The 13,896-nt window shown below is 36.1% G+C and overlaps 1 protein-coding gene across 11 annotated transcripts in view; it reads right to left on the bottom strand.

Moving 5' to 3' along the window:
* The window catches only part of THSD7A (thrombospondin type 1 domain containing 7A), a 327,958-nt gene that overhangs the window by 207,754 nt on the left and 106,308 nt on the right, over positions 1 to 13,896 (bottom strand). For 7 of the 11 annotated variants that reach the window (XM_039343800.1, XM_039343804.1, XM_039343807.1 and 4 more), the window contains one exon: positions 4,187 to 4,755. In XM_039343800.1, coding sequence (XP_039199734.1) covers positions 4,187 to 4,343 — 157 coding nt within the window. In that variant the 5' untranslated portion in view covers positions 4,344 to 4,755. Of the gene's footprint in view, positions 1 to 4,186; positions 4,756 to 8,792; positions 8,890 to 11,969; positions 12,045 to 13,896 lie in introns of those variants that run through there. The other 4 variants (XM_039343803.1, XM_039343801.1, XM_039343802.1 and 1 more) reach the window with 2 other exon arrangements.

Here is a 13,896-nt window from a genome sequence, read left to right as displayed (position 1 = left end):
AGGCAGGCTGTTCCACTGATTAATTGTTCTCACTGTCAGTAAGTTTCTCCTTAGTTCTAGGTTGCTTCTCTCCTTGATTAGTTTCCACCCATTGCTTCTTGTCCTGCCTTCAGGTGCTTTGGAGAATAGCTTAATTCCCTCTTCTTTATGGCAGCCCCTGAGATATTGGAATACTGCTATCATGTCCCCCCTTGTCCTTCTCTTCGTTAAACTAGACATAACTTGTAGCAGATCATATGAAAGATATTCTCACGCATACTTATCCAAAACAAAGATTGAATATATGAATATATTAACATTAAATATTAGTGTACGGGTGGAAGGCCAAAATCAGTCAAGATATCTAGTCTTTGACCTTCACCACATAAGCATCTTTTAGATTGTATAACTTGCATTATCACCTAGAATGCTGATAATTTCCAGTCACATCCTGTAATACTTCACTTTGCTTTATTTAAAAGCATGAACACTCAATTTTCTGAGGAAGAAGGGCTGCCATGTAGGAGAGGTTAGAGTAATATCTGAAGCTTGCAAGAACACTAGATTTGATTTTTTTTTAAAAAAGTGTAATCTAAATTAATATGATCACTTCCCACAAGCTTATTTTTTTCCTTCTGCCATATTAAAAATTACTATATCAGGGGAGGAATATGTTCAAAGTTTTTGGTGGCCTCAAATTGTGGGCTGCTGCTTAGAGCAAGATGGTAGTTAAACAAGGCAGCCTGACTTTGGAAGCCTGACACAAGAAATTACATTATTGAAGTGTTCTGCTTAACCTGATGAGGTTAGATTTATACCATGTGTTCCATGTTGTGTTCTTGGCTATTTTCCTAGCATGTTGCTACAATGAACCATCCTGAAGTCATAAAACAAGGGAAGGTATTGAATATTCACATGGTTGACCTAGATGTACTTTATATAATGAGATGTGGATAAAACATTTCAAGCAGGGGAAAGTTTTGTACTTTTTTTCATTCCAACTTTGGCAAGAGTTATAGGTAGCCCTTGACTTAGTACCACAATCTGGGGACAGGATTGCTGTTATAAGTTGATGTGATTATAAAGTAAGACATTGTGTGACCATGGACCTATGACAGTAGCATTCCCTATCACAGTCAATATCTGAAAATTGCAGGTCAACCCAAACTAAGCTATTTCAAGTTTAGTAACTTCCAATCTAAGCCTCAGTAAAGGAAAGGATAGCCTCCAACTCTTTCCATTCACTTATCACCCTATCTCTTCCTTTTGGCTGCTTCACACCTTGCCTTGTGGGGCAGCAAGCAGTCAAAGAAGTGTGTGGCTCTGGAGCTGCTTGCCAGGCCCCTGGGAAGCCTCAGTTATCCTAGCCCATCCAGTAGTCCCCAGTAGCATTTACTCACCTAGCTGTCTTCTTTCTCAGTTAACTACACAAACTTTTTGCCTTTTGTGCCCATCCACCAAGGCACAAAGAAGTACCTCAGAAGTGCTTTCTGAACCAGCCTGAAGCAGAAATCATTCTGACCCACCCCGGTTTTTTTTATATCTGGCTTTCTGATCCTTCAGAATGCTACACCATCTTCCTAAAGCTGCACTATCTTTACACAAGTTTCCCAAAAGCAGCACAGCTTTACAAAGGCAGCGCAGCATTCCAAAGGCTCAGGGAGCCTTGTATAGGAAACATGCTAGAAAAGCTGGATCCAAGACAGCTAGACTAAAAAGTGCTTCTGTTTTTGCTGGGGTGATTGGGTGCAAAAAATGAAAGACGGATTCAAGGAATTGGGAGAGAAGGCAGATGGGTGAATGAATGCTTGCTGGCACTTACTGGGGCTTTGTGGGTATGCTGCCTGGTGGGCTGGGGAACTCTTTGTAGGAAGCCAGAGAATCTGGAGCACCCAGAGTAGGATGGTGACCTCAGGTCCAAAAAGTAAACAGCCAAGGTAGTGAGGCATTTCTGTTTCAGCTGCAGTAGCTGGGCACAGAAAGCAAAAAAAAAAAAAAAGTGTAGGAATAGGGAGAGAAGGCAACTGGGCAAACAAATGCTTGTGAGGTGGGTGGTGGCAGCTGAGGCTTCCTAAGTGTTGCAAGCAGATCTGGACTCATGCAATTCGTGGGCTGCTTGCTACCCCACAAGATAGGGTACGAGGTGCCCAAAATAGCATAGATGGAAGGAAGATAGGTGGATGGGGGAAATTAAAGTGCTCCTGTTGTCATAAGTATGGGTGTGCAGCTAAGTGCTCAAATTTTGATGACATGACCATGTAGACACCACAATAGCCATAACTTCGGACACAGATTTTAAGTCCTTTTTTCCAGCACCAACATAACTTCGAACAGTCACTGAACAAATAGCTATAAGCTGAGGACTATCTATATAGATGTTCAGTGTCCTGGTATGAATATAAGCTTTGGTGCTTCATTTTCATAAAATCTCAAAGATCAATCTTCTAACAATTGACAGAGCAGAACTATGCAGATTGAATAATCAAAACATGGAAATGCATACAAGGAAGATTTTATAAAAATCCATAAAGGGAGCAGGGAACAGTAGGAAAATCTGCAAATTTCAACAGTATAATTTACAAAAGTTGTACAGAACAGAAATAGGGATTTATAATTGAAATATTAATTACTTTCTATCCCCAAATGTTTCCTCACTCTCTAAGGAAGCAAAATATATACTGCAATATACTTGACTTATTTCATGAGATATTGCAATGTGGATAACAATTATCACTGGAATAAACTTAACTATGGTATAATGATAACCAATATTTGTCAATTTATTGTATTTAATATCAGCCACTGAATTTTTAAACAATTAGTAAAGAAAGGCAAGAACAGAACACAGTTGTGGTGCAGGCAAAGGATCAATACTCCTTTAAAATTCACAGGTGTTAGTAGTATGGCTTTGGAACTCTACAAAAGTAGATATAACTAGCTATATATACTTTATGGTTAACCTACGATGCCTGACTTTGATGGACAGTGGACATTCTCTTAGATTAATCAATAGTGCAATAAATGAAAATAAAGTAAGGTCACTTTTATATCTATACTGTAGTCATTAGACCATTGATCTTTTAAAATCTAAACCCCTCTCCCCCCCCAAAAAATACAATACATTTCCACCCACCCCTTTTCAAATGTCTTACTGGAAAAGCCTGACTTCTATTGAAGCAGAATCATCTTCATTTTCTTCTTTGAACAGCTGGATAGATGTAACCATTAAAATGCAAGACATTGTTATAACTGTATATTTCACTCTGTTTCTTTGTCCCTCAAATAGCAAGATACACAGGTACACACATACTGTAAACATTTCAGCAAACCTTTGCATCATTTCAAATAGCATAGCTCTATTGCGAATAAGTCTTTCAAAATGCATTGTTTTTTTCTTTTCAGTAAGCAGGCAAAGGATTAAAATCGCAATATATGGCTATTTTTGCTGCTGTTGCTAAATTTCAAGAACAGATCTTCTGAAAGAGTACCACTGTTTCAGTTTGTTCGTGGATTTATTTTTATTTTTTTGCACTCTAGGAGACACTAGCTGATTTTTTTTTTTTTTTGCAAGTCTGCTGATCTTTTTGAATGTTAAGGTCTGCACTCAGCTGGTGTGTCTTGAGACACAAAGTAGTTTATATGATTTTAAGAAATACATTATCATTTGCTGCCATTTAAAAGGTTACACATTCATGCAGGAGATTCATATGTAAAATAAGCACTGATTTTTATTAAAAAGTTGAGAACCAGAAAAGAAATCAGACACACTATTAATCCAGAAAAATTATCTGCCTGGTTTGATATTAAATCCACTTAGCTTATTTTTGCCATGAACATTTTTCAGTTATGAAATGTGGGCAGCTCTAGGGATTATTTTTTTCAATCCATCATGAGTTTCTGCACATGCTATACCCCATCCCACCCACCTAACTTTAAAGAATCCACAACTCCTAAAATACAAAGACTTCAAATCACATCTCACATGCATGCAATTTTCCTGGCTCCTCTTAAGATGCCCACAATTGTAGGCTATGATCCCATTTTCTCCTTGCTTCTCAAACATCCCACAGTCCCTCTCTTTCTATAAGATTATGGAAACAACAGATCTTTAAGCAACCCGTTATCCTTCTAGGAGACATGCATAAGCCGGTACCCTCAGGAATAAGCCAAAGGACCGCACACGCACACACTTCCTTGATTTACTTACCTGTCTTCCACAAATACACCGAAGTTTCCAATTCACTTTGTGCCGTAGCGACCCAGATCGCAAACCAGAGAAGTGCAAGGATCTCCAGGCACTTGCTTGGGTGAGCTGAGACCACCACACCACCAAGGAAAGCCACATACTGCTCTGCCATCTCCATGTCTTCCAGGAGCCTGCTCACTCTTCAAACCAGCAGCACAATGGAGAACCCCTTGCCTGAAGGGTTTCTCCCACCCACCCCTCCTCCAGTCACAAGATTTCTTCACAGGGCAGGGAGACTGGAAATGGCTTTCCAGCTATTGTGCATTTCAGTTGGAAAGGAAGAAAACTGTTTAAGACTTGGGAACAATAGAGCTCTTGCTTGCTGCTGCTGCTGCTGCTGCTGCCGCCACCACCACCACCGCTGGAGCTGCAGCTGCTGGTCCTGTGGTTTTACTTCACTCTCCCCCATTCAGTGGCTACTAGCAGTTTCCATCAACTGAGAGCAAGGGAGAGACAGCTGTCCACAGGGGGCTTCAGCTGACTGGGCAGGTTCTCTTGGTCTTTGAGGCCACAGCAGTCATTTACACCAGCTGGAGAGAGAAAGGGGACGTGGAGGGAAGGGGAGGAGAGGGGAGGAGAAAGGGGGGGGAGAACAAACACCAATAATCAAATACTGCAATCACAAGAATCCAACCCTCTCTAGTGAAATCCTCAGAAGAACAATCCATTACCAGTATGTATTATTGAGCAAGTGTGAACAACTGATAAACCCCAGTGATTTCCCTCTTTTTTTAAAGCAAGTTGCCAGCAGGTTAACTCACACTTAGTTCTATCCATACGAGCATGGTCAAAATGTATCACCAAAGAAAAATATCATTTAAAAAAAGCCCGTGAAAACTGTTTGTGGATCATTTTAATCTCTGTTGCACAGTAAAGATGAATAGACCTACTTGGCCGTTCAGCTCCTTTGATGTCTATTTTTGTGCAAACAAATAAATACAGCCAATACCTGGAAAAAAAAACACAACCTTGTGCCCAATATTTTACAGTTATTTTATACCTTCCCTTCTCATGTTGAATGCAGAGAAGGAATGGCTGAAATAATCTTGCTGAGGGGGAAGGGGAGGGGGAACAGTGGGAGGGGGGATTACAGGCATTTTAAGTCATCTTGTAAGAGTGTATCTTTGACAGGCAGCAGATCTAACATCATTACTTGTCAAAAGTGCTTTCCTGACAATGTGTGGGAGCGTGTGTTAGATTCTCATTTCTACTGCCAGCCTGAATAATTTATTTGTTCACAAAATATAAACCGCTAGTAAAGTCACACTGATTTTGAGGTGCAATCCCCAAGGAAAGGCTGTTTGCAAAGCATAAAATTAAGGGGCACTGAAGATGTTCCTGGTCTCAGTAGAGAATACTGGGCTGACAAAGAACACAGGACAGGGCAAAAAGACAGCAACGGTTGGACTTTATGTTAAGCAGAAGGCATTATTTTAAATTCAGCCCAATGAACTGGAACAAAAGGCAGGGCTGCCTGGTGTTCTACAGAATCAGAAATGAAAAGACATAGAAGACACAGAATTGCTCTGAGAAAAGCTATTATAAGACTTTACAGGGGGAATAAAATCTAGTGGAAAGGCCCTATTCTAGTAACCAAAGAGGTTTAAAAAATGAGGATGCAGTTGATGAAAAAGGAAAGCGTCAGCAAGTATCTCTTGGAAAAGCTGTCATTTTTTCAGAAGCTTCCTAGCCTCACCCATTTCCCCAAGTGCTGGATCAAATAATTCCCATTTATTTAAATATTCTGACATCAGAGCAAATTAGCAATGTTGAAGGCTGCAAATTTGTCTTTGTTTACTTTATACTCTAGTCTGCTCTAAAAGGGAATTAAAGGCTCAGAATGACCCGGTACAGTGAGGCTGTGATTTAGAGAGGTAAGTAAGGATAGATTACTGCTCCTCAGCTGTGGAAAAAAGCAGCAGTCAGGAGATTATCAGATATACAGAAAATCTGAGTTCAACAAATGTATGGCATTCTGATAGAGGTCACAAAGGATCAGAGAGTATGAACTACCAGATTTGGGCTACAGAAATCCTGAGGACCACCAGATGGCAATAGTTTCAGAACCTTCCAGTTGCTGCCATCTTGTGATTGTCTGGATTTTTACAGTCCAGACATGGTAGCCCTGAGGTACAATCAAAATAAGAAAGTATTATTTCATATGATGCTTGATCATTTCACAGCCAGAAAATTTAGCCTTCCCCACACTCAAGGAACCTTTTTACCTCCAGGGATTGATGGGCAAATATTCATTTGTGTACTCCACTGACATTGGGGCAATCTGAAATAATAAACTCACTAAATGAAAAGAACATTCTTTTGACTATTTAAATAGTTTCAATTTAAATAAAGGTTCTTTTGTATTCACAAATCAAATTTCAACTCTGAAATTCATGAATTTGTAAAGCTAAGGCTTGCTATGTGACTATTCTGCCCTTATGCTGCTTTGAATCAGAAAGAGCTCTTGAATGTAAGAGCAAAGATGTGTCTCAGCAGGGAACTTCAAATTAGAGCCCTACTGTCAGCGTTCAAGGACTTGTACTGGGTAGAGAAGCAGAGGTGGGAAAGATTTGAATAATCAAAGGCAATAGATAACCATTTTTTAAGCTCCATGCTGCCATGGCTCTGATCCAAAGGGATCAACTCCATAGAAGTCTGCATTTCTCTTTTCTTGAAAAAGAAATCCACTACAAACAACAGCTTCCAAAACTGGGGTAATCTTTCCAGTTCTAATGAAATATGAGAAAGAGGAGAGGGAAGGGGGATTTATTAGGATGGGCACAGAAATATTTAAATTAATCAAAGGAGTCCAATCAGAATCAACCCTGTGACCCCAGTGTGTTGGGATACAGCATCTAGTCAACATGGCTGAAACGCTGGAGATCTATAGTCCACATATCTGTAGTCACAATATATCAAAAGCAAATTACAAAAAAGATAATTCCATTATTAAAATGGCATTTATATCTTTAATTGTATTTGTTTTTTTAAAAAAGAAAAATATATAAGCCATAATCCTTTGCCAAAAATATTAATGGGAATTCTATTTAATTCACAAATATATATTGGCCGGACAGGAAAAATCACAGAACTGATATAGATATTCTGATAACCAGTAAAATATAAAATGATTTCTCTAATTTTATTCTTCCAAAGCTCACAAAATGGCTGAACTAGAAGAATACATCTCAGTAGATAAAGATAAATATTGGTTATATTGCTGCTAATATTCCAGTTGGTTTTATCTCCAGGTTAATTTTCTTAAGAGGTATTATTAGATAGAATGCATCACTTAAATTAGAAGGATTTTATACATTAATAAAGCCATGTTGACTAATAAAGGTAAACAAAGGAAACAAAACAAAGCCTGCCCTTATTGTTGCTGAGCTGAATAGGCATTATAAAAAGGGTCTTCTAGGCCCTATTCTACATCAAAAGCTGTGGATCATATGGAATAAATCTATGAAATATTTTTTCTTCTGTCCAACATTCATCAAGTTCTTAACATTCTAAAAAAGTTGGTGCTTTTTGTTATTGTCCCATATAATATAAAAGTTCTAGCATTTGGAGAACAGTAGTCAGAAGGATGCATATTGTGTTGACTCCCATGCTGAAAAAAAACATCAGTAACTTTTCTTACTGCAATACCAGCAGTGCAGTAACATAGCAATAGGAATAATTATACAAACTTAATCTTTTTCATCTCCCAATATTTATTGACAAGACCAATGTCATGATTGCCTGAACTAGGAATGGTGAGAAAAAGCAACCTTTAATCAATCCAAAGCTGAGCAAAACATTGATCACAATAGTTTGCATGATTCTTTACTGGTCCTATCTTACTAATTAAAATTTTATTTTTTTATTTTTTACTTTTATCCTAGCTTAGAGCTTAAATGTTACAAGATTCTATTGGTTTTGCTGCAACCATCTAACATGTTTACCCTGTTGAAAACATTCTCAGTATGTTTCTCCTGGGAACTTCTACTCTTCACCCACCTTCTTAAATAAGTGAGCAAAAATATTGCTTGTTCTGCTCTCCATGACAAATCAAGCATGGGAAATCAGTGTTCCGGTATACTGAGTTTAAGGAGAGATTATATTGATCTTGGAATCATCAAAACCTCTATTCCTACTTTATAATCTGATTGCAACCCAACTAGCACTCATCAGAAGTGAGAAACAGAATGAGTGTCTTCTTATGTTCTCTATTAATTATAGCTAGAATTGTTTCTGAAACTGATGAAAACGCTTGCACTGTAATATGATAATTCTAATAAAATCTGCTGTATTCTCAACAAATCTGTTTACAAATCATGCTTAGATAAGAATATCTTATAATAAGAATTCTCACATTAACTGATTCAGGCAAAATTGCTTAAAAGTACTGTAGTAGAAACCCATATAGTTTAAATATAAGATATTTTTAAAATACAAGTTATAGATTATAAGGAAGTATTTTCATGTAATCTGAATGTCCAAATATTAAATAAGCTACTGTTCAAGATCAGCAAGTGGACAGATTTCTTTTTTTTTTACAGTATAAAATTAAAATTTAAAAACTTACACTTTCCATGATTCTTCAATCATGTAAATTAAAATCAACATATCTCCATATTTGTCCTATAGTTCCCAGTTGACTAATGAGTTTCCTTTCTTTGAATTACATACACACGAACTAGATAATTCATACTAGTAGTAGTGATGAGGCAATCTTGACAGGTTTACATTTCATTGTGACATCACAATGTCTTTTTTGCCTCATTGGTTGCCTGACTACCAATATTCTTTTAATTCCATGAGCTTTTTTTGCTTGTCAAAATCTACAAAAAGTTAGGACAATCCTCACAAATATTGTGTGAAAATATACATATTGACTGGCTCAGATTACTTACAGGATTATTTAAACATATTTTTAAACTAATTTTATATGATAGCATCACTGAAAAACTGTTCTACATTACTCTTTCTCTAAATTGGCTTAGTTTTACAGTGATGCTATGATACACAATATTATTTTAAAAATGGTTATAGAAATAAACATAATAAATATATTAAAATTAATCTATTATGAATAATTTAATTCCTATTGCTTTGCTAAATATGATTAATCTGGGTTCAGTCAAGTTCTGAGATATCATTTAACTCAGTAACCTCAGTTTTCTGAGATTATTCACTAATGTAAAAGATGCGGTAAGTTGAAGGGGGGCACTGGTGCATCAAATAGGATTTTAAAAATAAATATTCTCATGATGTAAGTTTTTCCCAGAACAGTTTTTCTAAAGAAGCACTATGTTAAGTTCCACCCCCCCCCAAAATAGCAATACAGAGTACTGCCACAAATTGACTTTTTCCCAATTGAATTTAATCATGCTTGATCAATATAATGTTAATCTCTTGACTCATTTCATCTTTCCATGAATTATTAAAGTGAGCATCCAATGAACACTTATCCAAAGTTATTTGGAATTAGTCTTCTCCCATCTGTAAAGGGAGATGTGAGATCAGACTATGAGATTCTTAAAAACATCATAGTTAAATTTGTTCCTCAATATGTTTATACAGAAACCCAGTGAATTCTTTTGGCTCAAACTATATATAGGAGTGTATTTTTGTTTTCTCTGGTTGGAATATCAGCTTGGACCCTGTTAAAATTTTAAGCAGTATTTCCAAGTGATTCCTTGGAATATTATCATTATTACCAGCAACAATTTAAGATGAAGGAAAGAAAGAAAAATTATATTTGCATTATATACTTTAAACTGGAAAGTATAATTTCTCTTACAAAATCTTTGAAATATGCTTAACTGTTCCCTAGAATGACTAAACTAGTAAGTATTAGACAAACCAATAATAAAAGGCATGTTTGCACAGATGCAGAATATGTGGCCTCTAGGTGTCATACTTGACCACATTCAGGTCATATCATTCAATAGGTTTGGTAGTTATTTTGCATCTAGTAGAAGGTTGTTGATTGAAGATGTCAAGCATTTCAATTTTAACTGCATCAGTTAGAGGTAAAGGGTTTCTTTTTCCTGCCATGAGGTTCTGGAATGCAAGCTCACATTGTTTACTATTAAATCGCATTTGATTGTATACTTGGAATCAAAAATCTCTTCTCAATCTTCTTCAAGGACCATTCTCTGTAAGGTCTAGTCCATATTTCTCATTATCCCTAGCATGGATAGCGGGGTCTGTAGTACAAGATAATTGGAATGAATTTGATTGGAGAAAAAAAAAACACTGCTGGAGAATATACTGTAGCCAGTATTATATAATCAATCATCTCTATCACAGCCTTGTCTCTTGAGATTCCTTGACACAGTGTCCCATTTTCAGGCATTCCTATGTCTCTTCTGTCTGCCTCAATGCCATCTCCTCCAAGCTCTCTCTATCCTTTCTACCTTGTTTTCTCATTTCCTACTTCAAGCTTTAAAAATACTCTTTTTATTTTTCATGGGATGGTCAAATTGACTGCTTTTATTAGAGACAGGACATTGTCTAAATTTACGGATGTTTGGAAAACACTGGCTGACTTTTCCTTTTTGCAAGAAACAGAAAAAAATAGTATGATATATGGTTTGGAGGATTAGAATAAAAATAGCTGATTAGAGAGAAGATGCAAATAATGTTGAACATAGAATAAATGGTTATTTTATATTTATATTTTAACTGCTGTCAAAATAAATCAGAAGTTACATCTGTATAATTCTTTTATTTGATTTCCGCACTTTTGCTCTTTTCAGCTTCCTTTCATCTTCATTTTCCATTCTAAATATTAGTTGTTAGTTGTTTTATTCTGCATTAACATTATAGTAAAATTCTACAAAAGGTAACACATGGAGAGAGTCAAGAACAGCTTGCAAAACTTTAGAAAATTCCTAGTTGGAAGGATTTGTACAACTCCAAACTACATGTTACTTTTTCCCTTTTTTTTCCACACTTCATCAGACAATGACTTTCCATCTTATTTTCCTCCTTCCTATAGGAAGAAGAACATATGGCCTAATTTCAGTGCATGCATATGTTTGGGTGTGTATGTGTGTGTGCCTGCATTCATTACAATTTACCAAATACTGAAATCTATACAGATCATCCTCACTGAACAAGAGGTATTTACACTGAGAGCTCAAAATTGTGGCTGTCTTAGCACTTTCAAACTCACATGTGATTCAGGCACTTGGAAACCAGATTGCAATTACAATGTCACGATATCCCACGTCATATGATCATCATTTGAATTCTTATCTGCTGGTATCTGACAAACAAAGTCAGTGGGGAAGCTGGTAGGAGGCTGCAAATGATGAGTATATGATTACACCATTGAGATTCACCCAATGATGTCAACTGGATCTGCCACAACAGCTGTTGTAAGTTGGCATGCTCATATGACATTACGCTTTACAGCTGTGTCACTTAGAATAGACAACCTCTTTTTTTATTTATGGAACACAACTATGTTCTCCTTGAAATGGTTATGCATCTTAGGCTTGAAGGATGAAATCCAACAATAGTCCCCAAATACCAGCCCTATAGAATTACATATAGCTCTACTATTTCTAACATACACAATAATGAAATGGGAAAAGGAAAAATTGGGAATCCAACATAAGTAGATTGGGATAGAAATCTGACACCCCAAAATCTCCCCTCTACTACAGGTATCCAGCTCATTATCTCACAACAGGAATAAAACTAGTAAGACCAAAACAGGACAATAGGTAGAAAGAAGGCAGCAAATTACCACTTTTTCTTGCAGCCCTCTCTTTATTGATCTTCAAGTACTGAAAATGTCAGAAACTCCAAAGACAGAACTCTCCTGCAGGATAAATAAGAGTGCGAATTATATTAAAAAACAAATTTACATTCATCTTTCTATGAGGTCTGCTTAGAAATTAAGTACAAGTATCTTAGCTTGGAGCCAACTGAATTTACCAAATATTTCATGAGCTTCCAACATTGAAGGAAATGCAAAGAGCATGGAGATTGAAGGCACTTTGCGATTAGTAAAATAAAAGCAAATGTGTGTTATATGTAATAAATAATTTTTCAAATCTAATTTAAAATACCAGTATTTGTGAAAAGGATTCATTTCTAGTAATTAACTATTAGTATAATAAAATTCTGCCCAATCTTCCCCTATCATATACATATGTCTATTATGCATTAATTTGATTGGTAAGTTAGATTTTTCTTCTTGTCGTATAAAAATTCAACGGGGTATGACATAGTTGGGAAATCACTCCTAAAGAAAAACATAAAGTTCTATTCTTTATTCACATTGAGAATCAGGACCATGAACAGCTGCCCATTTTAAAAAAAATGTTCATTTAATTGTGCTATTGCTTAAGCTACATAAAAATGTTTTTAAAAGTGGCTGAATCAGAACATTATAGTTTTTGCACACCTTATTTTTTCAGGATTCTGCATCCTTTAAAAGAAACTTTGGATGTGGCTAAATGGAGACTTTTAAACATTTTCCCATTACCATACTGAAAATGTGATTGTGCTATTCTTAAAACAAGACAACCTCATTTTGGTCAGAAGCATTTACCAAAAGCCCCATATTAAAAAGTAGCCAGGGTCAAATTCTCTGTTCTGAGACATTTTCCACATGTCAGTTATTCCAACCATATCTCTGAGTTTCCTTGGTATGCTAATCAACCTTGTCTTCTCACTTCCTTTGAACCTTTCCACCTTGTTCTCTTATTCATTCCACATCCTTTTCTATTCAGATATATTCTTGTAGGCTCCATCACATAAATCTCCAGTGAGTTCCTGATCTGAGTTGTTTTAGATATCTTAACTTTGTATGGCCTGAAGCTACATAATGCTGCAGTCAGACTGAAGTTAAGCAAATCTAAATCTAGACACTGCTTAAATGAGGAACACTTACAAATGCAATACGTTGGCTTCTGTGGCATATAATAAATTTGAAAAATTATAATATAAGTATATAAAATAAGAAAGTGACATAAACCTAATTACCAATCTATCATTTTACCTAATTTATTCAATTTTATACCCAAATTCAAGTTTTTCCTCCATCTTTCTTAGTGCTTAGTAGATCATCATTTCTCTCAAGTACATAAGCTTTGAAATATGCAGAACTAAATAAATTACTGATAGCATAAGATTGCAACAATTTCACAGCATTACTTGCATTGTCCAGAACTGCATTAACAAGTGGGTGACATAAAGTTGTTTTGGGAGAGGTTTCAGAATGCTTTAAAAATTGAAGATGATATCATAAGATCCTGTAAGACTTCGAATAACAATTTTGCCTCTTTACTCTGCCCATACTAAAATGTGCTCCCACTCCAAAAAAACCTGCCCTCTGTATGGACAAAAAAAAATGAATTATCTGCACCCCTGAGTTATAAGAAAATAAAAAAGCACAAAAACAACCAAAGAAAGATAAAATCTAGCAATATTTTTTCATTCCTAGCCTGTGAAAAATACTAGTATGCTAATAGTTTTATTTAGAATTGTATTATCTATAGAGGCTATAGATCCTATAGATAATAGTGTGCAATTAGATGACATCCAGTGTTCAGTTCCAGCACACATCAGATACAACTCATATCACTTGAGTTTAACACTTTAGGAATGAATTCAGTTCATGGTTGTTCTGGAGAGTGAATTTTAAAGGAAAAGAAGTAAAGGAAAAC

This window comes from Crotalus tigris, unplaced genomic scaffold (genome assembly GCF_016545835.1).
Source record: "Crotalus tigris isolate CLP2741 ecotype Arizona unplaced genomic scaffold, ASM1654583v1 scf7180000017873.753527, whole genome shotgun sequence".
NCBI classification, from domain to species: Eukaryota; Metazoa; Chordata; class Lepidosauria; order Squamata; family Viperidae; genus Crotalus; species Crotalus tigris.
The sequence above is the reverse complement of the archived record's forward strand: the minus strand, read 5'-3'. Positions and strand labels throughout refer to the sequence as shown.